At 49.8% G+C, this 25627-nt stretch overlaps 1 protein-coding gene across 1 annotated transcript; it reads left to right on the top strand.

The window, feature by feature from the left end:
* Nucleotides 1-248: 248 nt before the first annotated feature.
* Nucleotides 249-25614, top strand: SCAMP2 (secretory carrier membrane protein 2). The gene is made up of 9 exons (XM_004473459.5): nt 249-422; nt 13933-14001; nt 14435-14533; nt 16416-16533; nt 17404-17532; nt 18068-18227; nt 19114-19215; nt 23686-23806; nt 24058-25614. The coding sequence occupies exons 1-9, from the start codon at nt 366-368 to the stop codon at nt 24190-24192; spliced, it is 990 nt and encodes a 329-aa protein (XP_004473516.2). The 5' UTR covers nt 249-365; the 3' UTR covers nt 24193-25614.
* The last annotated feature ends 13 nt before the right edge of the window (nt 25615-25627 follow it).

Below are 25627 nucleotides of genomic sequence, written 5' to 3'. Positions count from 1 at the left end.
GCTCCACTTTGGGGAGTCTACTTTAGAAACACAAAGTTTGAAGCGATCAGACCGAGAGGGAATTGGGAAAGACTCCGGCCCCGCCTCTGGCTCCCCGGCCCCTCAGCTCCTGAAGCACAGGCAGAGGGAAGGAGCAGTGGAAGCAGAACGCTCAAGTCTGACGGGCCCGTGTGGTGAGTTAGGCAGGAGAGCGGAACGGACCTCTGTGACACAACGGGACCACGCCCCTCAGGGAGGGCGTTGCGCCTGCGCCAGAACGGCTGCCTCGCTCCCGGAAGTGGAGGGTCTACACGGAGAGCGCCGGTGGCTCTGGGTGCCGGGAGGCAGCAGCGCTTGCGGAGCTTGCCTTTCGGCCCCCGATCGCCATGTCGGCTTTCGACACCAACCCCTTCGCGGACCCAGTGGACGTAAACCCCTTTCAGGTAGAGTCTTCAACTCACAGCTCTCTTTAGGGCCAAGGGCCGCCGCCCGGGCCTATTTCGCTAGAGCCCAGAGACGTGGCGTAGGAGGGACGGCCTAATTGCCCAATGGGAGAGCGGACTCTGAGGGCTGGCCTATCGTGGCGCCTAGGGGGCGGGACTAACAACAGGTGGAACAGCGAGGGGGCGGGGTGCTGTAACCGGGTCGGAGGTGGGGTCTTCTGGCTACTCCGAGGTAGCCCTTCTGACTGGCACTGCTGGGAAAGGAGAAAGGAGTGGGCATGGTCTGACTTTCGGAGAGATCCCCTAGTGTCAGGGAGAGAAGTGACGCCGTCCCCGTGCTGCGGGGAAATGTGGCTCAGTCTAGGGGAGACACCTGCCCGATTCACCTTAGGAGAGGGGGTGGCAGCAACACAATGAGGAGGTGGAAGCCTCTGCTGGAATGGAGAAACGTAGGAAAGGCCCAAGAGCCTCCGAACAGCCAAATTAGCGTACAAGGTGTAGAACCCCCAAAATTTGTCAGGAAGACTGTGAGAGGGTAGGAAGATAGCACATTTGACCTTGATAGGAATTCTATCCCTTGGCCGTGGGTTTAGTCTGGAGTGGGTTTTGGCCGGATAGGAATAACCCAGGTTAGGGAAGGACGACGGGTGAGAGCTTGTGTGTGGAGGCAAGGTAGTTGAGGTGGACGGGCCTATGAGCTGGCCTGGCCTTTTGAACAACTGATAAGAAAGAAACAATCTTCTTAAAGCAAGAAACTTTCTGCCTCTGAGCTGAGAGCACAGGGATGTTCTCTTTCCATGAGGAAATATTGGGACTTTTTTAACCACCAAAGCTCCTTGGGCCTCTTATTTTTTGTCTCCTCACAGCTAGTTCAAGGAAAACACACTTGTGCTGACTGGTGATTTATGAGTCCTGATGTTTCTGCTTTGTCAGGATGTCACCAGGCACGTTAACTCATCCTGTTTGTCTTTCATTTTGGACATTGGCAGCTTCACAGTTTCCTGCAAGTGTAGAGGAAGTCCTTGGAGGGGGCCTTCCTGTGACTCACAGCATGCACTTTCCCACCTTGAATCCCTGAGGGGCAGAGCATAACCTTCTTGATCAAAGACAGGGAAACTTGAAAATTAAGTAATTATATGCCATTAAGAGAGTGTGAGTTTTATGCTTCTTTCTTGGTCTCAAGGTGACTTAGGAGACCTCAGGGCAAATTTGGGTAAAGCTTGTTTCTTGAAACATCAAGGAATTCCAAGCATTTCTTTTGTAGCTTAATCTCTTGCAGGACCTTGTCTCTCAGTCAGACAAACAATCATCTCTATTAGCTGAGTAAAGAAAGAACCTTTGCATTCTTTTTTTTGCCAGTGTCTTCTGGTAACTGCTTTTGCTTTAATTATGAAATTGCTGTATAATGCTGGAGTTTGAGTTTTAATAAGGATCTAGGTGGCCTTTTGATGTGTATGGTGTTTGACAATTTGCCTTTTTTTGGTCCTGTCAGAATCAGGAATAAAATGCCTGCTGCTGTCTGACCGACAAGCTGTCAGCTGTTCAAAAATTCAGAGAGCTTATCACCAACCCTGACAGTTGGGCAAGAGAGTGGAACTGAGTTTTGTCCAGTATTAACATCTGCTTGAAGTCTCAAACCACATATCTAGCCCCAGAAATGATTGTGCAAACTATGGTAGAAGTAATTTCTGCATTGAAGCAAGACTGTCTCTCAGGAAGCCCCAGGATATGGCAGTACAGGAAGCAGCTGTAGTCATTGAAAATAGCAACATCTGGGTAGAATCCTGTGTGGGAATAAGAGAACTGGCTGGCTGCAATTCTGCTCCACCTCATCCTGGGCTGGGTATTTTTGCTTTTTGTTTTTAATTTTTCTCTCTTGGCACAGTTATGTGAGGAGAAGCAGCTTGGGACATGAAACCCCTGAGCTCCCTCTCTTGATCAGAGCTGCCCGCCATCTCTTGGCTTCCCTGACTACCAGGGCTGAGGCATTGGGAGGGTGCAGCCCTTGGGTGACTGGGTGTGAACCCAGCCTCACGTACTCAGTGTTGGCACAGAGTTCAGGAGAAGGCAGGTGGAGAAGTGATAGACTTCGAAACTGACACACTGAGTCAGCCTTTCAAAGTAAAGTTGTTTTCCCTTCACTTCATGTAATGGCAGGTTTCGAAAATTGTGTTCAGGGTCCATGGTTGACAGAGCCGGGGGTGTCCTCAGAAATCTATTCTAACCCCTTTGGTTTAGAAATGAGGAAATTCAAATGCCCAATGAGGATAGGACATGCCAAAGTCTATAGCTGATTAACAGCAGGAAGGGGCCCAGACCTACGTCTCCCATTCCCAGGAGTGTGCTGTTTTATACGTTTTTGAAACTGGGACATTGGTATTAAACTACCTTGGATTATAGGTGGACTAAGGAAAGAATGTAACATTATCTCCATTGTCACCAAGCTTGAAATGGGAGTACTGGCCGTGGTGAAAGTAACAAATCAGTTTTAGCTAAATTTTTTCCCCATTGCGGGGGCTGGAATAATACAGATTGTATTAGGTTTTTTAAGACAGTACTTGAAAACAACATCTCCCAGATTATGATCTGAGTAACACCACTCCTGAATGGCGCTCAAGGTTCTGTTGCCAAATGACTTTGGTCATTTTTCTTGAAGATTTACAAAGCCTGTGAGTTTGTTAAAGGCTCTAAGAAGTCCTACAATAAACACATTTATTTAATTGTACTTGATGTAGCATTTCTCAGAGTTATTCAGCCATAGAACCCTTTTTCTGCTAACTTTTATAGCATCCCATAAAACTTCCAGTGTGCTTCTAAGTCTACTTCCTTATCCATGTTCTTTACCAACCCCTTCGCTACTCTACTCTACCCCCTCCCCCCACGCACACCCCTGTACTGTGATGTGCACATTTATGACCTCTTCCTTGGATATAGGCATAATTGGGATTATGGAAAACTTCCTGCAAAGTGAGAGTTGTGAATGAAGCACTAAGTCACAAGAGTGCAGCAGAGGTTTACCAAACTCTTATGAGGAAGCAGAAAATAGCAAGCCAAGTGAGTGTTGCTGATTTCACAACCTCCTCTGGCACACCCTGATCCCTCTGTTAATCATGGCACATCTATTTTGTACCTTCTGGATACACGGGTCCCTGCTTTGGGCTGGTTCCAGGGTGTCTGTCCCCAAAAGTTTCTCAATAAATTTGTCATGTGGTTGAAGGGATGGGGGGGGGACGGACAATAAGGGTAGGGGTTCTACTGTGTATTTTATTTTTCAGCAGTCCACTAAAAATCACACCACCCAGGCAAATGTCTGGGCTGCATTCTTACTTGGCCTTTCTGCCAGATTATCCCTGGCAGACAGCACTGATCTCAAGGAGGGGAGTGGGATAGGTGTCGCTGCTGAACAGAGAAAGCCTTTCAGCCTTCGTGAGTTGCCAGATCACACAATATCATTTTCACACATTGCCTCCTTGTGGTTCAAAGATAATCTTAGTGGTATGGCTGTTTCCCAAAGATTTAGAACATTTCTCTCCCGTAGGAGGAGAAAGGGGTGGCAGAAATGTGATTTGGGTGTGAACAAAGTTGCTTGAAGTTCCTTGCACAGATGCTGAGGGCCTCCCATTTCCCAGCCAGATTGAAGCTTTTAGGATTCTCCAAACCACCAAATGATTTCAAACCTCAAGAAATTTGAAAATGGCAGGGCACAACTGCCCAGAAGGGGTCTTCCTGTCTTACCTCCTTTCATCACCTGGAGCCAGGCATGGAGTTAGGAAGCACTTGACCAGAAAGAGGTGGACTTTGGCTCTACCCTTCCATTAAGTTTTCTTTGGAGCCACTTGGTGTAGGATAATCCTGTGTTCAGAGAAGTGGTAATCTTTAGCCAGTGCAACAGAGGCTACTTGCCACCCATTCACAGAAGAGTGCTGGGTAGATTACATTAGCTGGGTGTGACCTGTCCAGCTAGTATCCTTTTGAGCTGTTCGCAGTTAGTTCAAATCACTGACATCTGCTGCACAGCAGAGCTGGGTGGGAGATCAGGGCGAATGGGCATAGGGTGAGGTTTGTGGCTTCTGATCTGGCAGGAGAGCTAAGAAGTGCTTGCTGATAATGATATCACGCTGTGGGGAGGATACAGGCAGTGAAAATACCCAAAAGACTTGTGAGGGAGCTGTGGCAGAAAGGGCTCAGGCTGAGAGCTGAGAGCCTGGCAGGTGGAAAAAGGGAGTTTCAAGTGAGGGAGCACCAAGAACCAAAAGTTGCTTCTGCCTGCTGTCATTACTGGCTCCTGTGTTCTTTTTGTCCCCACCCCTCCCCCCCACCACCACCACAGCCTGTGCTGCAGCTCCAGGCACCTCCTCACTCTCAGATCCAGTGAACTCAGGAGCCAGAAGCCTGGCATATGCTCATTTGACCACGTCTGTCTGGAAATAGTCTCCATACTTGGCTACGTTGACACTGATAACTCTTACCTTCTTACATGTAAGGGTGTCCCTGAGGTCTCTCTGTTGCACTTTTCTCACTTGATCCCTCAGAGTAATCTCTTCCATTCCTGTGGCCTCAGTATAACATCCACCTCCCAGAGATCCCGAGATCTGAGTCTCTAGCCCTGACTTTTCTCCTGAGCCTCACACCAGTATTTCCAACTCTCAGCTGGAAACATCCAGCCAGATATGCTCCACCTCTATCTGACTCTAGTGTCTTCTCAGACCCTTTCCTTCCCCCTCCCCCATACCTACCCCCTGATAAGACCTGCTTCTCTTGCTGTGATCACTTATCTTGGTTAATGGTGGCCCTGTGTCTAGTCCCCCAAGGGAGCAGCCTGGTCCTTCAGACCCTTCCTTTCCTTTGCCTTTCCCCGCTTTCTTGCCCTGCAGTCCCTCCATTCCCTGACCAACTCAGAGCGTTGCCATCTGTGGCAGATACTTGAGAAGAGACTCTGACATCCATCCCCTTTTCTCCATCCTCAGCTACCAAGCTGTACTCCTCACTTTCACCTACATGTACCCTTGTCTCTGGCCCGGCTTCCTGCCATCCTCTGTCCTCCGCTCCTTGGGGTCTCCTCCTGTTGACAGAGATGGTCGTGACACTCCCTGCTTACAAGTCCCTGATTCTTTCGCCCTGCCCAGAGGGTAAAGTCTAGACTTACAGCCAGGCCTCAGCCTCTTCTCCCGGCTGGTTCCCTGACCCTCCTGGCTCTCTGCACACACACAGCTCCATAGCCTCCATGGCCTCCTCCCATTCCTGAAACACATGCAAGTGCCTTTTTAAAGAATCTGAGTCTTTGCAAAGGTCGTTCCTTTTTTTTTAAAGATTTATTTATTTATTTCTCTGCCCCCCATCCCAGTTGTCTGTTCTCTGTGTCTATTTGCTGCGTGTTCTTTGCCCACTTCTGTTGTCAGCGGCACGGGAATCTGTGTTTCTTTTTGTTGCGTCATCTTGTTGTGTCAGATCTCCGTGTGTGCAGCACCATTCCTGGGCAGGCTGCACTTTCTTTCGCACTGGGCGGCTCTCCTTATGGGGCACACTCCTTGCGTGTGGGGCTCCCCTGCACGGGGACACCCCTGCGTGGCAGGGCACTCCTTGCGCGCATCAGCACTGCACATGGGCCAGCTCCACATGCGCGCATCAGCACTGCACATGGGCCAGCTCCACATGGGTCAAGGAGGCCCGGGGCTTGAACCGCGGGCCTCCCAGGTGGTAGATGGACGCCCTAACCACTGGGCCAAAGTCCGTTTCCCAGACAAAGGTCGTTCTTGTGTCGCTCTTTACTGCTTGCTAAATCTCATCTATCAGCCGCCCTGTGTAAAAAAAAGTGCAGCCTGCCCAGGAATGGCACCACACACACTGAGAGCTGACGCAGCAAGATGACGCAACAAAAAGAGACGCACATTCCTGGTGCTGCCTGATAATACAAGGGGATGCTGAAGAACACACAGCGAATGGACACAGAGCAGACCAGGGGTAGGGGGAAGGGAAGAGAAATAAATAACATAAATCTTTAAAAAATTTTTTAAAAATTAAATCTCATCTCTCAGCATCCAACCCAGCTCTCTCCTCAGATATGCCTTCCCTGAATCTGCAGACAGCTTGGGGTCCTGTCACATTTGCCCTTAGCCTGTTATGGCATTGAGCACTACTGCTTCTTGTCCTGGCTTCGATTTTATTCTCACTATTCTCTTGAGAACAGGAAGCAAGGCTTTTTCTTGGTGCCCCTAACCCAGAGCTTAGTGTGGAATGGTTTCTTTAGAAGTCAGCAGATAATGGGAGATGGCAAGAGGCTCAGTCTGAGGTGAGACCCTGCTTAAGAGAGTCCTAGTGCCAGGTCAAGAGAGCCTCAAATGTGAGACTGAGTACTTTGGAATTAATTTCCTGAACAGTTCTGCACATCCTGCCCTTGACCTTGCTCTTTTGGTGGGTTCTCAAACTCTTTTCAAAAAATGGGAGTGGGAGAGGAGGGGGAGTGGGTGTGGTTCACAGTTTTGAGACGGGGGAAATGTCCAAATCAAGGCATCATCAAAGCGATGCTTTCTCCCCAGACTCAGGCATTCTGGGGTTGGCTGCCGGCGATCACTTGTCCTTAGTTTGTCAGATGGCGAAGCACATGGCTGCATATCCCGGTCTCTCCCTTCTCTTAATTTCCGGCTGAAGATATCCAGCTTCTAGCTGCTCCTTCAGGCTTTCTGTCCCTCTGCCTGAATTTCATTCTGCTTATAAATAAGATTAAGACCCATCCTGATTGTGGGGGGCCAAACCTTAACTGAAGGGACCTCATTAAAGGTCCTACTTACAATGAGTTCACTCACAGGAATGGATTAGACTTAAGATCATGTTTTTCTGGGTACATAACAGCTTTAAACCACCACGCCCCCTTATTATGAACACTTTGCTTTAGTGTGGTACATTTGTTATAATTGATGAAAGAGTGTTATTATAAATGTGCTGTTAACTAGAGTTCATAGTTTACATTAGGTTTCACTATGTTGTACAGTCCTGTTTTTTTTCCTGTAATTTTTATTCTAGTAACATATATGCAGCCTAAAATTTCCCCCTTCAACTACATTCAAATATGCAATTCAGAGTTAATTATGTTCACAGTGTTCTGTAACTATCACCATCATCCGTTACCAAAACTTTTCCATCACCCCAAACAGAAATTCTATACCAATTAAGCATTAACTCCCCGTTCTTTACCCCCACCGTGGTCTCTGGTAACCTGTATTCTAGTTTCTCACTCTATGAATTTGCTTATTTTAATTATTTCATGTCAGTGAGCTCATACGTTATTTGTCTTTTTGTGTCTGGCATATTTCACTTAGCATGTTGTCTTCAAGGTTCATCCATGTTATTGCATGTATCAGAACTTTATTCCTTTTTACAACTGAATGATATTCCATTATTTGTATGTTCCACAATTTGTTTATCCCTTCATCTGTTGATGGACCCTTGGTGTGCTTACAACTTTTGGCAATTGTGAATGCTGCTATGAACATCCGTATGAAAATATCTGTTCCAGTTCCTACTTTTGATTCTTTGGGGTCCATACTTAGAAGTTGGGCTGCCGGGATATATGATAATTCTATACTTAAATTTCTGAGAAATGGCCAACCTGTCTTCCACAGTGGCTGCACTATTTTACATTTCCTCTAACAAAGAATGAGTGTCTCTATTTCTCCACATTCTCTTAGTTACTTCCTTTTTTTTAAAGTAGCAATTCTAGTGGGTATGAAATAGTATCTCATTGTGGTTTTGATTTGCACTTCTCAAATGGGTAATGTTGTGTAGCATCTTTTCATGTACTTTTTGGCCATTTGGATATCTTCTTTGGAGAAATGTCTGTTCAAGTCTTTTGCTCATTTTTTAATTGGGTTGTTTGTCTTTCTGTTTTGAGTTGTAGGATTTATTTATATATTCTGAGTACTAAACCCTTATCAGATACGTAGTTCCCAAGTATTTTCTCTCATTGTACAGGTTATTTTTTCCTTTCATGGTGAACTCCTTTGATGCACAAAAGATTTTAATTTTGATGAGGTCCCAATTAATCGATTTTTTATTTTGTTGCCTATGCTTTTGTTTAAGGTCTAAGAAATCATTGCCTAATACAAGGTCTTTAAGATGCTTCCCAGGGAAACTAATGTGGCTCAACCAGTTGGGCTCCCGTCTACCAGACAGGAGGTCCAGTGTTCAATGCCCAGGGCCTCCTGGCAAGGGCAAGCTGGCCCATGTGGAGTGCCTGCCCGTGTAGTAATGTCGCCCCACGTGGGAGTGCCACCCTGTATGGGAATGCCACCCAGTGTGGGAAAGCCGCCCCGTTCAGGAGTGCTAGCTGATGGGGAGAGCTGGCGCAGCAAGATGGTGCAACAAGAGACACAGAGGAGAGAAAATAAGAAGATGTAGCAGAACAGGGAGTTGAGGTGGTGCGAGAGAGTAATCACCTCTCTCTCACTCCAGAAGGTCCCAGGTCCCAGGATCAGTTCCTGGAGCTGCCTAATGAGAATTAGTTTTAAAATCAGGGGCATGAGTTGTCCAGCTTCATTCTTTTTCAAGATCATTTCAGCTATTTGTGTCCCCTTATTCTTCATTGTAAATCGAATGATCAGCTTTTCCATTTCTACAAAGAAGGCTGTTGGAATTTTTATTGGGATTGGGTTGAATCTGTAAATTGCTTTGGGTAGAATTGATGGCAAAACAATATTTAGTCTTCCACTCCATAAACGCAGAATGTCTTTCCAATTATTTAGGTCTTCTTTGATTTCTTTTAGTGATGTTTTGTAGTTTTTCACGTACAAGTCCTTTACTTTTTTGCTTAAATTTATTCCCAGACATTTGATTAAGTTGCTGTTGTAAATGGGATTTTTTTCTTGATTTTCTCTTCAGATTGCTCATTACTAGTGTATAGAAACACTACTTATTTTTGTGTCGATCTTGTACCATGTCACTTTCTTGAATTCATCTATTAGTTCTAGTAGCTTTGTTGTGGATTTTTCAGGATTTTCTATATATAGGATCATGTCATCTGCAACCCAGGAAAGTTTTACTTCCTTGCCAGTTTAGATGACTTCTATTTCTTTTTGTTGCCTAATTGCTCTGGCCAGAATTTCCAGAACAGTATTGAATAACAGTGAGAACAGTGGGCATCCTTGTCTTGTTCCTGATCATAGGAGGGAAACTATCTGTCTTTCTCTGTTAGGTATGATGGTAGCTGTTTTTCATATATGCCCTTTATCATGTTCAGGAAGTTTTTTCTATTCCTAGTTTTCTGAGTGTTTTTGCAAGACGGGATGGTGGATTTTGTCAAATGCCTTTCTGCATCAATTGAGATGATCATGGGTTTTTTCCCCTTTGTTCTTTTAATGTGATGTATTATAGAAATTGATTTTCTTGTGTTGAACCACCTTGCATACTTGGGATAAATTCTACTTGATCTTGGTGTATAATTCTTTTAATGTGCTGTTGGATTTAGTTAGCTAGTATTTTGTTGAGGAATTTTGCATCTATATTCATAAGGGATATTCGTCTCTCTTTTCTTATGGTGTCTTTTTCTGGCTTTGGTCTGAGGGTGCTGTTGGCCTCATAGAATGAGTTAGGGAGTGTTCCCTCCTCTTTAGTTGTTTGGAAGAATTTGAGCAGATTTGGTGTTAATTCTTGGAGAGAATTTTGCCCTCAGAGACCCTGTTTTGTTTTTTTTCTAGCTATAGGATAGTCAGTAAGTATTTATTTGGGGCTTGAAATAAACTCCCCACACTGGGAGCATGCGTGGAGCATAGGATGGGAAAGTAAGGAAAAATCAACAGTGAGCTCAAGCATAACTAGGACCAGTGAAACCCATGGAAAGACATTTCCAGCCGCAGAAACAAGTGTGCTTTTCATGGCCCTTGAGGGCAGAGCTCCAGCCTGACCCTGCCTGCCACTTTCCTCTCCCTTACCTCACAGCCCAGCTAGACAGGAGTGTTTCCCTGCCCGGAGCTGCCATGAGCCTTACTGCCCTGGGCCCTTGCTCACCTTCTTCCTCTTGGAATCCTGCCTTCCTCGAGGCGCTCCTCAGTGTCTCTTCCCTCGTGCTGTCACCACTCGGTCCCGGCTCCACAGCAGTGTGCACGCACCTCACCACAGTGCCCAGCTCACCTTCGTGTGTGCACTTGTCTGACCTACCAGAGCGTGGATTCAGAAGGGCAAGCGCTGGGGCCCTCTTCATCTTGGCATGGCCCACACGATTTTGTAACTGTTGCTGAATGAAAAGAACTGAGTTTAGGAGCTGCTGCTTTGGTATAAACTCAGTAGAGGCACTGAGAGAGGTTTTAGGTTACTTCTTCTCTGTAGGTGAAATTTAGCCCTGGTCATCCTTTTAAATAGGTACTTGACCCACTTAAGAGCCAGTTGTGCTTGGTGAGGGGGAAAGAAGACTGATGCTGTTGACTGCCTTTTTGTGACTCAGAGTGTCCCTGCCAAGGCCAGTCGGTGTAGTCCTTATTTGCAAGGGTGTGCCCCAAGAACCAGCTCATACTGGCCTTTTTTTCTACCTGCAAACTATAAATATACCTCCCTCTCAGGGTTGTTGTAATTAAACGAGGAGGTGTGTTGGAGCCTTGCTCGCTCAGGGCTCCTCATCTTAGCCGCGGAGCACAGAAGCTGACTGGACTGAAGAGAAGTTCGTTCATGGCAGGCAGTAGATGCTTTAAGGCAGTGGGGCTTTGTTCTCTCAATGAGCAGTTGAGAGAGGTGGGCAGAGCCTACTTTTCTTTCTTTTCTTTTTAATTTATCTAAATTTATTGTGGTAGCATGTATAGAAAACACTTGTGCCACCATCTCCATCATCTGTTACCAAAGCCTTCCATGTCACTCTTTAGAGCCGTCTTTTCTGACAGCTTGACAGTAGTCGCCAACTCGGGGGTGTCTAACACTTCACTGTTGTAAGTGTGTGGTGAGCTTGGCACATAGTAGAAACTCAGTAAGTGCCAGCTTCTTCCCTCAGTCTCCCCTTCTCCCCCCTCTCTCACCAGGACTCAGCTTCTCTTTAATTTTTTTTTTTTGAGGTACCAGGGGCTGAACCTGGGACCTTGTATGTGGATAGCCGGCGCTCAGCCACTGAGCCACATTGGCTTCCTCGAGTTGGTTTTATCATTTGTTTTGCTTAATGTTTGTTGTTTTTGTTTTTTCAGGAGGTACCAATAACCAAACCTGGGACTTCCCATGTGGGATGTGGGCACTCAATGCTTGAGCCATGTCTGCTTCCCGCTCAGCTTCTTTTGAAGCTACTCACATCTTTGAGGAAGAGCCCAAGTTTCCTCAGATGAGAAATGTTTCACATGTTTCACAGAGTTCTAGGCTCCTTTTCCAGACAGTGTGCTCCTGGTTTGCCAGTGTGATACAGATGCCCTCCCTTTCTTGGTGCCCTGGCGTTTGGGCAGTACCTCTAAAGGAAGGTAGAGATAGCCTGCAGCATGCAATCATTTGGATTCTCAAGCATTTGCTGAGCTTGTGCTCTCCATCAGGCAGTTCACCAAGCACCAGGGAGCTAGAAATATGAATTTGGCACAGATACACCTGGCTACAGAGTTTACAGCCTTTTAGTGGAGGCAGGATTTGTTCATGGTGTGCCCAGTGAGGGGTCCAGGGGCTGAGCCTGAGACTTTAGAAGAAGGAGGAGGGATCAGTGTGGACCAGGGCGTTCAGCCTCCCACCCCTACTCCATCCCAGACTCACTTCTGGCTGACATTGGTAAAGGAAATGACATCTCTTTCTGGGCCAGGAAGATGCCTATTCAACGTGTATTCCTTGGCCAGGTGTATGTTTGCCAGCACCTGAAACTGCTACCAGGGCCACCCCTCTGCTGTCCCCTCCTGTAGTGGCTCAGACTCGAGTAACCAGTTCTGTGGATGGTGATCTGATTTCACTGGCTTCATCTCACTCTCCCAGCTGTGATCTGTGTCTGCTGAGTCTGAAAGGGGAATATATACTGAGCCCCAAATCTTCCTTGCTGGAGGCCAGCCCAGTAATTCTGGAATATAACTGTCTGTTGTTCAGCCAACAGATCATCTCAGGGCTCCCTGCCATTCTCTTTGCCCAACTGGCCTCCCTTGTCACTTTGTGCAAATTGCAGGAGCCTCCAGAGTAGGGGTGGTGTCCAGCAGAAAGGACATGGTCACAGTCTCTTTTGCAGAGGAGATTAGTGAGTTCCAGCTTCTGCCCTGCTCTGGGTTCAACCCAGGGGAGGGTTGAGCATACTTTCACCCCCTAGGAACTAGTGGTCTGGATGGGAAGAGAGTCAGTATATGGGAGAAAGTCAGAGAACACATTCAGTGTTGATCCTCAGCTCTATAAATGTTCAGAGTAGAGAGGGCACCCCCCTGTTGAGACCTCCAACAGTTTACTTCACCATGGCCAGTGTCAGGTTTTTCATCTGTAAATTGAAGGGGTTGATCCCTGAGGGTCTAGCTAATGTTGTATTTTAAGAGTTCAGTCTGAGGAGGCTTCCTGGTGGAGGTGAGGCTGGCCCTGGAGGACAGTGAGCCTCTGGATGAGTGGAGGGGGGTGGAAGGTGAGGTGCTGAGGATAGGCAGACACTCTTCCAGGCCCCAAGGACAGTTGGGGCCCTGGCAGAGGCCAGGGGCAGGCGTCTGCCATTCAGGGCTGTTCCTCCAGAACCAAGGCCCTGCTGCCAAGCTGGACCCGAGCACCATTCCCAGGGCAGGGAAGGAGAGGGGAAAGGGGCAGACAGGCCAAGAGGGAGGCCACTAGGCCTTCGGAGAGGACAGCGGGCCCATGCAGGCCCTGGGCAGAAGGGCTGGCCTCCAGCTAAGATCAGATGGGGAAAGGAGGACTGAAAACTCGGGGAAAGGCTGTGTTCTGAGGCATTTTTACATTTTTTGGAAATAATCTAGAAAAAACAAAAACGAAACAAACAAAAACATTTGCCTGGCTCTCTATCTGAGCCCTTCATATATATATATCTGTACTCATAGCAAGTGTGCCTGATTTTATGAGGAAAGCTCTGACAACAGCACGATTTTGTTCCAGTATCTTGAACTGTCCTTTAAAAATAAAATTAATAAATGCTTTCTATAAAATAATAAAAGACTGTAGAAAAGTTATTAAGTGTAAAATAAGTCTCTATCCAACTACCCCTCTTTCCTTGCCTCCCCAAACCCCACTCCCTGGAGGAAAAGACTATGAATTAGAGCTGTGAAGGACACTGACAAGAACACGAAGGGCCATTCCAGGACTTAGAGTCACGCTTGCGCTGGGTCTCTCCGAGGAAGTCAGCTTGGCTGAACCCTCTCCTGTTTCAGAACGGGAGAAGAGATTGCAGCTGTGGTGCGGCTGGAGCTGAGCTCAGGGGCCCTCAGGAGAGGCTTGTCAGGGCCCTAGGAGGGACAGTCCCCAGCCTCGCTTCAGCCAGTGTTGCTGGGCTGACCTGCTGGCCTGGGGAAGGGCCGAGAAGTGTTGCTACCCCTCAACTCCCAAGGTTCTCTCCCCTCCCCAGTGTCTAAATGGCCCTTGTTTGCCTTCTCAGGACCCCTCAGTGACCCAGCTGACCAGTGCACCTCAGGGTGGCCTGGCTGAATTCAACCCCTTCTCAGAGGTGGGTGAGCATTCTTCATCCTCTGGCCCTTTGGGTGGGGTATTGGGAGCAGCGATTCTTGGCAGAGATGGAGACAGCTCTGAGGAGCTACAGTCCTCAAAGAAACATCCTAGAGTGAACTCGGGGCTGGGGGGCAGCGGGGACAGGCACCAGAGGCTCTCTGAAATCCTCCCCCTGGGACCTGAGATCTGGGCCCCAGCTGAGCAGGGCAGCCTGCCCTGAGGAGGGCAGGGCAGTGCAGGAGGGAGGCCCGGGCCAGGGGCCTGTCGGGTGGAAAGCGGCAGAGGCAGGCCCAGGGCAGACCCAAGCGAGGGCCCCTCACAGACCGGATCCCAAGCTACCAGGTGCTCCTGGGCATCTGACCCTGCAGTGGATTTGTCCCACCTCCCAAACTCGTGGCACTCACTTGTCTCCTTTGCTCTGTCCCACACAGACAAATGCAGCGACCACAGTTCCCGTCCCGCAGTTCCCCGGGCCCTCACAGCCAGCGGTTCTCCAGCCCTCAGTGGAACCAGTCCAGCCAACCCCGCAGGTACTGTGAACAGAGAACACTGTGGCGTCTCCTCTACAGAGAGGGATGCACCAAGGCCGGTAGTTGAGTCCTGAGGTTGGGAGATGGGCAGAAGGCCTTAGGCCCTCGTTCCCCTTCGAGGAGAGCTCTTGCTGACTTCTTTGGAGCTGGCCACTTTAATCCTCACAGGTGGAGGGACCGCCTTGCCAACTGACATTCCCTTCCCCATACCACCTGTCACCACCACCACCAAAAAAAAAAGCTCTCCTGAGCAGGCTGGCATCCCTGGTATCGTTCGAGAGCCTTTGCTCTTGCCGTGCCGCTCCAGAACCTCCTTGGGCCCAGCATCTCTTCCTTCCTGACCTCGTTTATTCCTGCCTGTTCTCCTTTGTCCCTTCCAAATACTGTGACTCTTGTCTGCCATGTGCCTGGCACTCGGCTCTGCCTCACTGCCCTGTCCCCATGCTCCTCGCTGTCCCCGTGAGCGAGGCCCACAGTGGAGTTGTGTGTTGCAGCTCCTGCTTAGACAGGCCAGCAAGTTCCTGCCTACCAGGTTCCTGGCAGTGAGCGAGCTCTCAGAGAGGCAGATGCTGCTAGGAGGAGATAGTGTTCTCAGAGACAGCTGCATGCGAAAGCTTCCCAAGGTAGGCAGAGTGCAGACGAGCACGAGTGAGGGCAAGGTGCCTGGGGCCTGCCCGAGCTGGGCTTTGGCCCCTTGCGGGGCCCAGGCTGCTCCCGAGGTCTGGCCGGGCCTTGGTGCCTGGACCCTTCCCGTGATCCTAGAACCCTCTGTTGGTGAGGCTTGGATGCAGGGGTGCCAGATTTGCTGGTTCATCTGGGTGGGGGTGCTACAGGGACCTGGGTCCTGTTCAGCTGAACCACAGACCTGGGGAGAGGGGGCTGGGACCTTCAGTGTAGTGTAGTGTGGTCAGTACTAGTCGTGCTTCTGTCTCCAGGGCCTGAAGTTTACCTCTGAAGGCAACTTTAGCTCTCTGGAGAAGTGCTTTTGGAGGGAGGGGGAAGGTGTGTGTGTATACATGTGCGTGTGCACCTGCCGGGCCTGGAATCCTATGAGATGACCTGTTTGCTGTCTACTCCCTAAAAAAGAGCCATAGACTCATTCTTTAGGAGGAACCTGGCCCAAACAGCTGCAGCACCCAACAGGAGCGGGCCCTGGCCTCGAGCACCCGGCCCTGGGACTAGTTCTGCTCAGCTTCACTTCCAGTGCCCTGGCTACCTCGCCCAGGGGCCCCACTCAGCCTGAAGTGGGGATAAAGCTTGGACTCTGCAAGTGGCGAAAGCCGGGCAGGGCAGGGCCATGCCCAAGGGGCTGTCTGGGGTGTAACCAGTCATTGCTCAGGTGATCATCTCAGTCCAGGTGGAACTACTGGGGTTGGGGCAAGGGTGTAAAGGGGCGTGCTTAAACACAAATCCCCAAGGCCCAGGTACAGACTGCCCGCGAGAACCTTCCTTCCCAGCTCACTGCCAGCAGGTTTGCTCTGTTTCACCTTCACACATAGACCCCTGCTGACCCTTCACATGAGGCTCGGGGTAGTCTCTTGGGACGTCTTTTCACTTTGCTGTTACCCCGAGAGGTCACTAACTAACCTTGCCTGGACTCTGGTATGGGGGAGGAAGGAGAAAGCCACTTGGGATAGTTTTCCTGTCCCACGCTCAGTGATGAAGGGGTGAGAAGGGCCCTGGTGACGGCTGAGGGCCAGAGGTGGTATGAGGGCCACGGGAGCTAGCTCTCCTTGGCCTCCCTGTGGTGGACCCTGGTACCCAAGGCACTCCTGGGGACTGGGCCTGCCTCTGGGACTTCGCTGCTGGCTCTCCTGCCCGGGCTGATCCTTCCCTCTGTCTCTTGTGTCCGGCTACCCCGCCCCCACCCTTTTCCCTCCAGGCCGTGGCCTCTGCTGCCCAGGCCGGTCTGCTCCGGCAGCAGGAAGAACTGGACAGGAAGGCTGCCGAGCTGGAACGCAAGGAGCGGGAGTTGCAGAACACTGTGGCCAACTTGCACGGTGAGGAAGGCTGCGCGGGGCTCCCAGTGCCTTCCCTGAGCCTGCTTGTTGCCGGGGGAGCTGGGAGGTCTTGCTGAGCTCTTGTTCACCTTAGAATGGTGCCGGTCTTGGGGAAGAGCAGCGAGTTGGAAGTCAGGAGACCTGCAGTTTAGTCCCGGTGGATGTAACTTGTTTCTGAGCTCCTTCCCACCTCTAAGATTCTTTGATCCTTTGATGCTTTGGGGTGACTGGTCCCACAATTCCTTGGTCATGACGATAATCCCTGCTGTCATGCTTATCAGCTGGTTGTTAATAAAAATCATCAGTGATATGGGGCATTTTCAGGACTTGGAGTTGTCCTGAATGATATTGCATGGACATATGCCAGGACATTGTATATCCTGCCGTAACCCACTGGATGGACTGGGGGAGAGTGTGAACTACAATGTAAACTGTGGTGCATGCGGTGTGGCACTGCTCCAGGGTGCACTCACCAAATGCAGTGAATGTGCCACACTGATGAAAGGGGATGTTGATGTGGGAGGAGTGGGGTGGGGTGGGGAGTGGCGGATATGGGAACCTCTTATGTTTTTTAATGTAACATTTTATGTGATCTATTTATCATTTTTAAAAAAGACAATAAAAACAAAAACTTACACATTTAGCTCTCTGTGTTTCCCAGTGCTTTGGGGTATTTCCCAGTGCTTTGGGGGCCCATTATCTTGGAGTGAGCTGCTCCCATCCCACTCCATGCTCCCTGAAACCCCCAAGCCCTGGTGCTGGAGCCCCTCTGGCAGCCTGGTCTGGCCCATAAACTGGGCCAGTGTGCCCACCCCTCAGCGCTGCCTCTGAAGCTGGGCTCTCACTCGTCACTGTCCTCTTTCCACACAGTGAGAGAGAACAACTGGCCACCCTTGCCCTCGTGGTGCCCCATCAAACCCTGTTTCTACCAGGATTTCTCCACCGAGATCCCTGCTGACTACCAGCGGACATGCAAGATGCTCTACTACCTGTGGATGTGTGAGTCCTGCTCCTGCCCCGAGCTCTGGGGGGAAAGGGGTGGGACTCGAGAGCACTGTCGGTCCTCTGGCTGCTGCTTCTAGGTCCCCGCCTTCTGCACACTCCCGCATCCTCCGTGTCTGAGGTGGACAGTCCAGACCATGGATCAGGTGCCCTCAGGTGTAGGCCTGCGTTCCCCACAGGCCCCCCTCAGCTAGGGGTAAGCAGGGATGACTTTTCCACAGCTCCATCGTGGGCCATCCAGGCATCCAGGGCTGGGGAAAAGAGTTACTGAGAGGACTTCAAACCTTTTTCCTCCTGCCTCCTAGTTCCTGGCCTTTTGGGAGCCTGGTTTGGTCCCCCGCATTTGAGATCCCACAAAACCAGACAGACTATGGAAAGTGACCCTGCCTAAGGTCATCCAAACCAGCGTCCTCTACTATTTCTGCAGCTGCCCTCCTAGCAAGGACCTCTTTTCCTCTGCCAGGGGGTGGTTTGCCATGTTGGGGAGCCCTTCAGCTACCCCAGTGCAAGCCCCTATCTCTCTCCTCCTCAGTGCATTCAGTGACTCTGTTTCTGAACCTGCTTGCCTGCCTGGCCTGGTTCTCAACCGACAGCACCAGGGGAGTGGACTTTGGCCTCTCTATCCTGTGGTTTCTGATCTTCACCCCGTGTGCTTTCATTTGTTGGTACCGACCTACCTATAAGGCCTTCAGGTGAGTGGGGCTGGGGTAAGGAATGAGTGTGTATATGGCTGGTATCTCAGGTAGCAGGTCTAGGCTCATAATCCTGGGGCCCCATCCCAGTCTCGGAGCAGAATAGAATGAGGGGAAATTCACTTTCCCATTCCCACCAATAGCCAGAGCAGACAGGGATCAGGAGCCATTTTGCTTGGGGCCCTGGCATAGTATCTGAGGTCCACCCGGGGCCCTGTCCTCGTAGGGATCAGGAGCCTTACCTGCCCTCTCACAGCTCCCAGTCTGTGTGTGGGTGGGGTGGGGGTGGATTTTAGTCCCTGGGAGGAGGGAGGAGACCCTTCTTAGGGTCCTCCCTTCTGAGGGTCTAGAGTGTGCACCCACAGAGTTTGACAAGTGCTGTCAGTGGCTTCACTCTCCACAATTACTTACACTGCCCCACCACCTCCCCAGCTCCTCACATTAACGGATCCACCTTACAGACCCCTCAGGGTTCTGGAATTGTACCTCAGAGCTGATTCCTTCAGGGCTGGGAGCCCAGCAAGCCACTGGGAGAAGGAGTGGGGCAGCGGCCAAACCATCCCATGTATTGAGTAGGCAGGATCCAAACCCCCATGGAATTCTAGGCCTCGAGGGCAGAGCTGGAGGGGCTCAACCCTTTAGAGTTTTGACTGGTGTTCCCTACTCCCCATGTACCTTTCTCCTCCACCAGGTCTATAGTTCTGTTACTAGATTTATCCCTTTGGCTTAGACTTTTGAGCCTATCAGAATGCGTGAGGACCCTGCAGCTGGTCCTCTGGAGGGTACCTCCTCTCCCAGCTTGGTCCTGCAGCTCCCATACCAAGTGAGGACAGCTGCAAAATGGGACCCGAGCCCTGTCGTGACTTCTTTCCCACTCTTTCCACAGGTCTGACAACTCTTTCAGCTTCTTCGTGTTCTTCTTTGTATTTTTTTGTCAAATAGGAATCTACATCATCCAAATGGTCGGCATCCCTGGCCTTGGGGACAGGTGAGGCCTGGGGCAGCACAGAGGGAATGATACTTTGTTTTTGGGTTTTTTTTTTTTTTAGGATTTATTTATTTATTTAATTCCCACCCTCCCCCAGTTGTCTGTTCTCTGTATCTATTTGCTGCGTCTTGTTTCTTGGTCCGCTTCTGTTGTCGTCAGCAGCACGGGAAGTGTGGGCGGCGCCATTCCTGGGCAGGCTGCACTTTCTTTCGCGCTGGGCGGCTCTCCTTATGGGGCGCACTCCTTGCGTGTGGGGCTCCCCTACGCGGAGGACACCCCTGGGTGGCAGGGCACTCCTTGTGCGCATCAGCACTGCGCATGGGCCAGCTCCACACGGGTCAAGGAGGCCCGGGGTTTGAACCGCAGACCTCCCATGTGGTAGACGGACGCCCTAACCACTGGGCCAAGTCCGTTTCCCAGGGAATGATACTTTGGATGTGGGGCTCAGCCTCTCTTGCCCTGTTTCCTAGCTCCTAGGGGGTCTCTCAGGTGACCCGTCTTCCACAGGGAGGGGTGGGTGGCCCAACTTGGCTATAAGCCAAGGAAGGATCTCCCTCTTCCTGTCCTCACCAGTAGTCACTTAACTGTCTTGCCTTGCTCTCCACTTTCTGGGATCTCATGGGTGAACTTGGCCTGCATCCTTAGCCTGCCAGGCCTGTGTCCTTTACTGGATTGCAGCCCCCTCCTCTCCTGCCATGCCCTCCTAGAGGCTGGCGCTACTTCCACAGGCCTTGGACAACTTTGGGTTTGGCAGCTGCTGATGGTTGCTCTGGTCTTTCTGTTTCTAAGTTGGTTACAGAGAAATTTATAGTGAGAAAAAAAAGCAGCTATTCCTGGCTCATTTTCTCAGGTGGTCATGAAGATTTCATTGAGGTGACTTTCAAATTTTCCCTGGGAGGGTCCTCAGAGCTAGACCTTGATGAAGGCAGTGCCCCCTTTCTGACTTACTGAAATTTGTTATAGTCAAAATAAGGCACAGATGTTGAAGATAAAATTGGTAGAGTATGTAGTGCCTATTATATTAAATATATTAGATGACTAGTTGTCATTTTGACTTCATTGATTTACTAAAAAACTAAACACTATTGAGTATTTTATTATTTTTGTTTTTTAATCAACTGCCCTGGCTCTTTCACACCCTGAGCTGTGACTTTTTCCAGGGACCCTGTAACTTCAGGAGATGAGGCTCAAACCTTCCCCAGACAAGCCGGCTTGAGTTTTCTGGAAACTGCAGTCCTTAGCTCAAAATTAGTCTCAAAAAGAAAAGCTGATGGCTGATGTTTTCCTTTCTGCCCCAATACACAGGGAGCATTGCAGAAAGGTCAGGCTGGCCCTTGGCTGAAAGCCTGAGCCTGCAAGGACTGTACTATTTTGGTCTCCTCCCCTGGCAGAGCCAGCAGGTCCAGAGAAGAGGGCAGAGGACTGACTCACCTTGCCCTTGGAGAAAGTGCACGCACCTTCCACCAACTTTTTTCCTCCTTGCCTTGCTGTCTCTAATGTGGGCCCTCTTCTGCTTGATCAGTGTCCCAGTTTCATTACTTATTACCCTCAGCAAGATCCTGGTAGAAAGACTGTGGTCAATAACTGCTGATGTGTGTGTACCCTTGGCCAGAAATCAGAAGGCCTGGGTTCTGGTCCTGACTCTGCCCCTCACTGCCCTGACTGGTGGGGGCTGGACTCAGTGAGCTCTGCAGACTCCAGCTTCCTGATGCCTTTTCAGAGCCCTTCTGTGACCATTTTCGTAACTCACCTCACATTATTCCTTCTCCCCCCCTTTTTTGGTTATCAGTTCTATTTATTAATTAATTGTAATAAATACACATAACATAAAATTTACCATTTTAACCATTTTAAAGTATACAAGCCAGTGGCATTTAGTATATTCCCAATGTTATGTAGCAATCACCACTATCTAGTTCTAGAACATTATGCAGTCACTCCCCATTTGACTCTCTTCCCCCAGTTCCTGGTACCCACCGAACTACTTTCTGTCTCTATGAATTTGCTTATTCTCAGTATTTCATATAAATGGATTCATACAATATGTAGCTTTTTATGTCTGCCTTTTTTTTTTAAATATTTATTTATTTCTCTCCCTTCCCCCCCTCACCCCAGTTGTCCGCTCCCTGTGTCCACCCGCTGGGTCCTCTCTGTCCGCCTCTGTTGTTGGCAGAGGCACGGGAATCTGTTTCTTATGGTTGCGTCATCTTGTGGTGTCAGCTTTCCGTGAGTGGGGCACCATTCCTGGGCAGGCTGCAAACCCTCCTTCGCGCTGGGCAGCTCTCCCTATGGGGCGCACTCCCTGCGCGTGGGGCTCCACCACGCGGGGGACACCCCCACGTGGCACAGCACTCCTTGCGCGCATCAGCACTGCACATGAGCCAGCTCCACATGGGTCAAGGAGGCCCGGGGTTTAAACCACGGACCTCCCATGTGGTAGACAGACGCCCTAACCACTGGGCCAAGTCCGCCGCCCTGCCTTCTTTCACTTAGTGTAATGTTTTCAATGTTCCCCCATGTTGTCACATATATTGGAATGTCATTTCTTTTTAGGGCTAAATAATATTCTTTTGTATGGATATTCTACACTGTTTTGTCCATTCATCTGTTGGATATTTGGTTTGTTTCCACTTTCTGGCTATTGTGATCACTGCTGCTATGAACATTTGCATAATTTTTTGCTTTTTTTTTAACACCTGTTTTTAATTCCTTAGGATTTATACCTCGAGTGGAATTGCCAAGTTATATGGTAATTCTGTGTTTAACTTACTAAGGGACCACCAGATTGTTTTTCTCAGCCACTGCACCGTTTTATATTCCCACCAGCAATGTGCAAGGGTTTTCATTTCTCCACATTGTCATCAACACTTACTCATTTATTTTTCTTATAGCCATACTAGTGGATATGAATTAGTATCTCATTCTGGTTTAATTCACATTTCCCCAATGACTAATGACATTAAGCATCTTTTCCTGTGCTTTTTGGCCATTCATTTTGTGTCTTTGGAGAAATGTCTATTCAAATTTTTTGCCTATTTATTTTAGGAGGAACCAGGGATTGAACCCAGGACCTTGTAATATATTTAGTTATTTATTTTAAGAGTTGCCCATTTATTAATTAGTTGCTTTTTTTCTTTTTTTTTTTTTGAGGTACCAGGGCCAGGGATTAAACCTAGGATCTTGCCTGTGGGAAGCTGGCACTCAACCACTGAGCCACATCTGCTCCCCGAGTTGTTTTTTTTGTTTGTTTGCTTATTGTTTGCTTTGTTTTTAGGAGGCACCGGGGACTGAACCCGGGACCTCCCATGTGGGAAGCAGGCACTCAACCACTTGAACCACATCCTCTCCCCCAGGTTGCTTTTTATTGTTGAATTCTTTACATATTCTAGATACAAGGCCCTTATTAGATACATGACGTGTAAATATTTCCTCCCATTCTGTGTAGTGTCTTTTTACTCTCTTGAATGGTGTCTTTTGATGTACAAAAGTTTTTAATTCATCTACTTTTTGTTGTCACTGTACTTTTTGTGTCCTGTCTAAGAAACCATGGCCAAATCCAAGGTCATGAAGGTTTCCCCCTATGTTTTCTTCTAAGTGTTTTATAGTTTTAGCTCTTTAAAGGTGTTTAATCCATTTTGAGTTAATTTTTGTATATGATGTGAGGTAGCACTTCAACTTCATTCTCTTGCATATCCAGTTGTCTGAGCACCATTTATTGAAGACTGTTCTTTCCCCATTGAATGATCTTGGCACCCCTGTCAAAATCAGTTGGCCATAGATGTGTGGGTTTATTTTGGAGTTCTCAGTTCTATCCCACTGGTCTTTATGTTCTTATGCTAATACCACACTTTATATATATATATATAGTTCCATATACCATTCTATTATTAGCACTTGTAGTACCACAGTCTTGATTATTGCAGCTTTGTACTAAGTTTTGAAATCAGGAAGTGAAGATATTATCCCCTTTTACAGATAAGGACACTGGAGTTTAGGAAGGTGACATGACTGACTGAAGGCAGAGCTGGGGGAGGAAGGCAGAGGGGCTGTCCCTGGGAGGGACCAAAGTGACAGCATAAATGCAGCAGGTTGGCCAGTGGTGCCCTTCTCAGAGGGCGGGCCCTCAGGAGAGAGCAGCCAGGCTTTCCATGCTCCCCGCCCCACCCCGCAAGCAGCAGGCCTAGGTGCAGCCACACGCTGCTGATGGCAGCAGCTACATCCTCCCTTCCAGGCCCCTTGGCCCCAAGATTCCCATGTGAATCCATCTCTGACACCCCAGCAGGGGATGGGCTGGGGTGGGGCGGGGCCTGTCAGCCTTCCCAGGAGCCTGGTGTCTTGTGGGCCAAGGGTTTCTGGCCCACAGAGCTCTGCGCTGCAAGGAGCGTCCCTGGCTCAGAGAAGAGCCTGTCCTGGGGACCTCTAGGGCCCACTCCCACTTGTGCGCTCCTGGCCTCTTCCATCTCTTTGTAGTGGTTGGATTGCAGCCCTGTCTGCACTGAAGAAGGACTTCTTGGCTGTGTCAATCATCATGATGGTGGTGGCTGGCTTCTTCACCCTCTGTGCCGTGCTCTCACTCTTCCTTCTCAAGCGGGTGAGTGGTGGGGCTGGGCCAACAGCAAACCAGAGGAAGCTGGAACCTGTCTCCTGCCTTCACCTGGAGGACGTTCTTCACCACTGCGGTTGGGCCTCCTGGTCCCTCAAAGGCTCAGCGACTTTCTCAAGGTTCTGGGTGGGGGCCAGGCGGGCTTGGTTCCTGGCTGCCCCTTTGGGAGTACAACCCTGATGGCTAGGTTCTGGTGGGCCCAGAAGCCGGGCTCCTCTCACTCCAGCTTCTCTTCCCAGGTGCACTCCCTGTACCGCCGGACAGGGGCCAGCTTCCAGCAGGCCCAGGAGGAGTTTTCCCAGGGCATCTTCAGCAACAGGACCTTCCGCAGCACTGCCTCATCCGCTGCCCGAGGAGCCTTCCAGGGGAATTAGCCCTCCCCACATTCTCTCTTCCCTCTGCCCCCACATCTTCTCTCACCTGCCTTCTGGGCTGCACTTTCCACGGGTGCCTTATATGGTGGTTTTGCCCAGCGCAGACCTGAGGAGAGTCTTGCTGTGGCTCTTCCTCCTTCCCCGGCAGCCAGCTTCCCCTTCCACCCAAGGGAGGGGAGGGAGGGCCAGGGACTTTTTTTTTACACATGAGAAGAGAAAAAAACTCAAAACTGTTTTTCTTTCTCTGGTGATGGTTTGGTAGGATACTTTTCTCTCTCTGGAAGCACTAGGACTGATTGATATTCTCCCCACCCCACCCCCAACACACACACTTGGGTCCGCTGGCCAGCTGGGCCAACCCCACCTGGAGCTTTAGTTCCACCAGGGTCCTGGGACTCCACTCCTCCCCAAATAGGTCTGACCTGAATCTGACTTCACAGACCCAGCCTGTGGCCTCCGCAGTCCTGCCCTTCCTGCCCTTCCTGCCCAGGCTGGGGCAGCCTCCCAAGGGCTCCACTTTAGAGGAGCTGCAGTCTGGGTGGGTGGGCAGCTCTGCTCCCCAGGCTTTTCTGGGCTGGTCTCTGGGCTGCCAGAGCCTCTGGCCTGGCCATCCCCGGTTCTTCTCGCAAACAGATTCATAGCCCTCAGGCCCGCTGTACCTCCTGGTATAGGCAGCACCTTGTGCCCTATGGAGCCTTCTGGGGCCCTTCCCGCTTACTGATTTCCTGAATGTGCAGTGAGATTGGTTGAGATTTGGGGGGTGGAAAGGGGAAGAATACAGGACACACTGACCCCAAGTTGTCTTGCCCAAGCCTTTGCTAGTTTTCTAGGAGGGTGGGATCTGACTGTCCTGGTATGGTTGGTTTGACTCTGTTTGCTTTTATTTCCTCTCTTCATGAGGGACAGCCACCATTTGCCTTAGCCTCAGATTCTAGGCCCCCACCTGTACCTCCCACCATCAGTAACCAGTTTCTGTGACCCTTGGGGTGGGGGGCAAGGGCAAGCAGTCCAGAACTGCATTCTTCAGGCTGGACTGATGAGCCTCCTTTGAACCCTGAGGCTAATCCCCAGGGTTCTCCCCGTCCCCCTGGTAGAGTCTAGGTCGCCTTACGCTTGTCCTGGGGATTCCCCAGGAGGTGTGTCACTGTGATGGGCATCCAGGAGTCCATAGTTAGAGCCTGCACCCTGTCAGAGTGGTGTGTAGACTGAGAGGACTTCCCCAAAATGGCAGCCTGCCTGTGGGACCTGGGGCCCACCGTAAGGCTGCCCACAGGCTTCCAGCCCACTCAGCCCCAGAGCCACTGAATGATGGCAGAGGCCAGGCCCTTGTAAACTTTCTGCTATCTCCCCCTCACCCCCCATGTACAAATGTATATGTTGTCACAATTTTTGTGCTTAAATAAAAATGACATTTTCAGACAACTCTGGTCCTAAT

The sequence above is a fragment of the Dasypus novemcinctus genome, chromosome 3 (genome assembly GCF_030445035.2).
Source record: "Dasypus novemcinctus isolate mDasNov1 chromosome 3, mDasNov1.1.hap2, whole genome shotgun sequence".
In the NCBI taxonomy this organism is placed as follows: domain Eukaryota; kingdom Metazoa; phylum Chordata; class Mammalia; order Cingulata; family Dasypodidae; genus Dasypus; species Dasypus novemcinctus.
The sequence above is the reverse complement of the archived record's forward strand: the minus strand, read 5'-3'. Positions and strand labels throughout refer to the sequence as shown.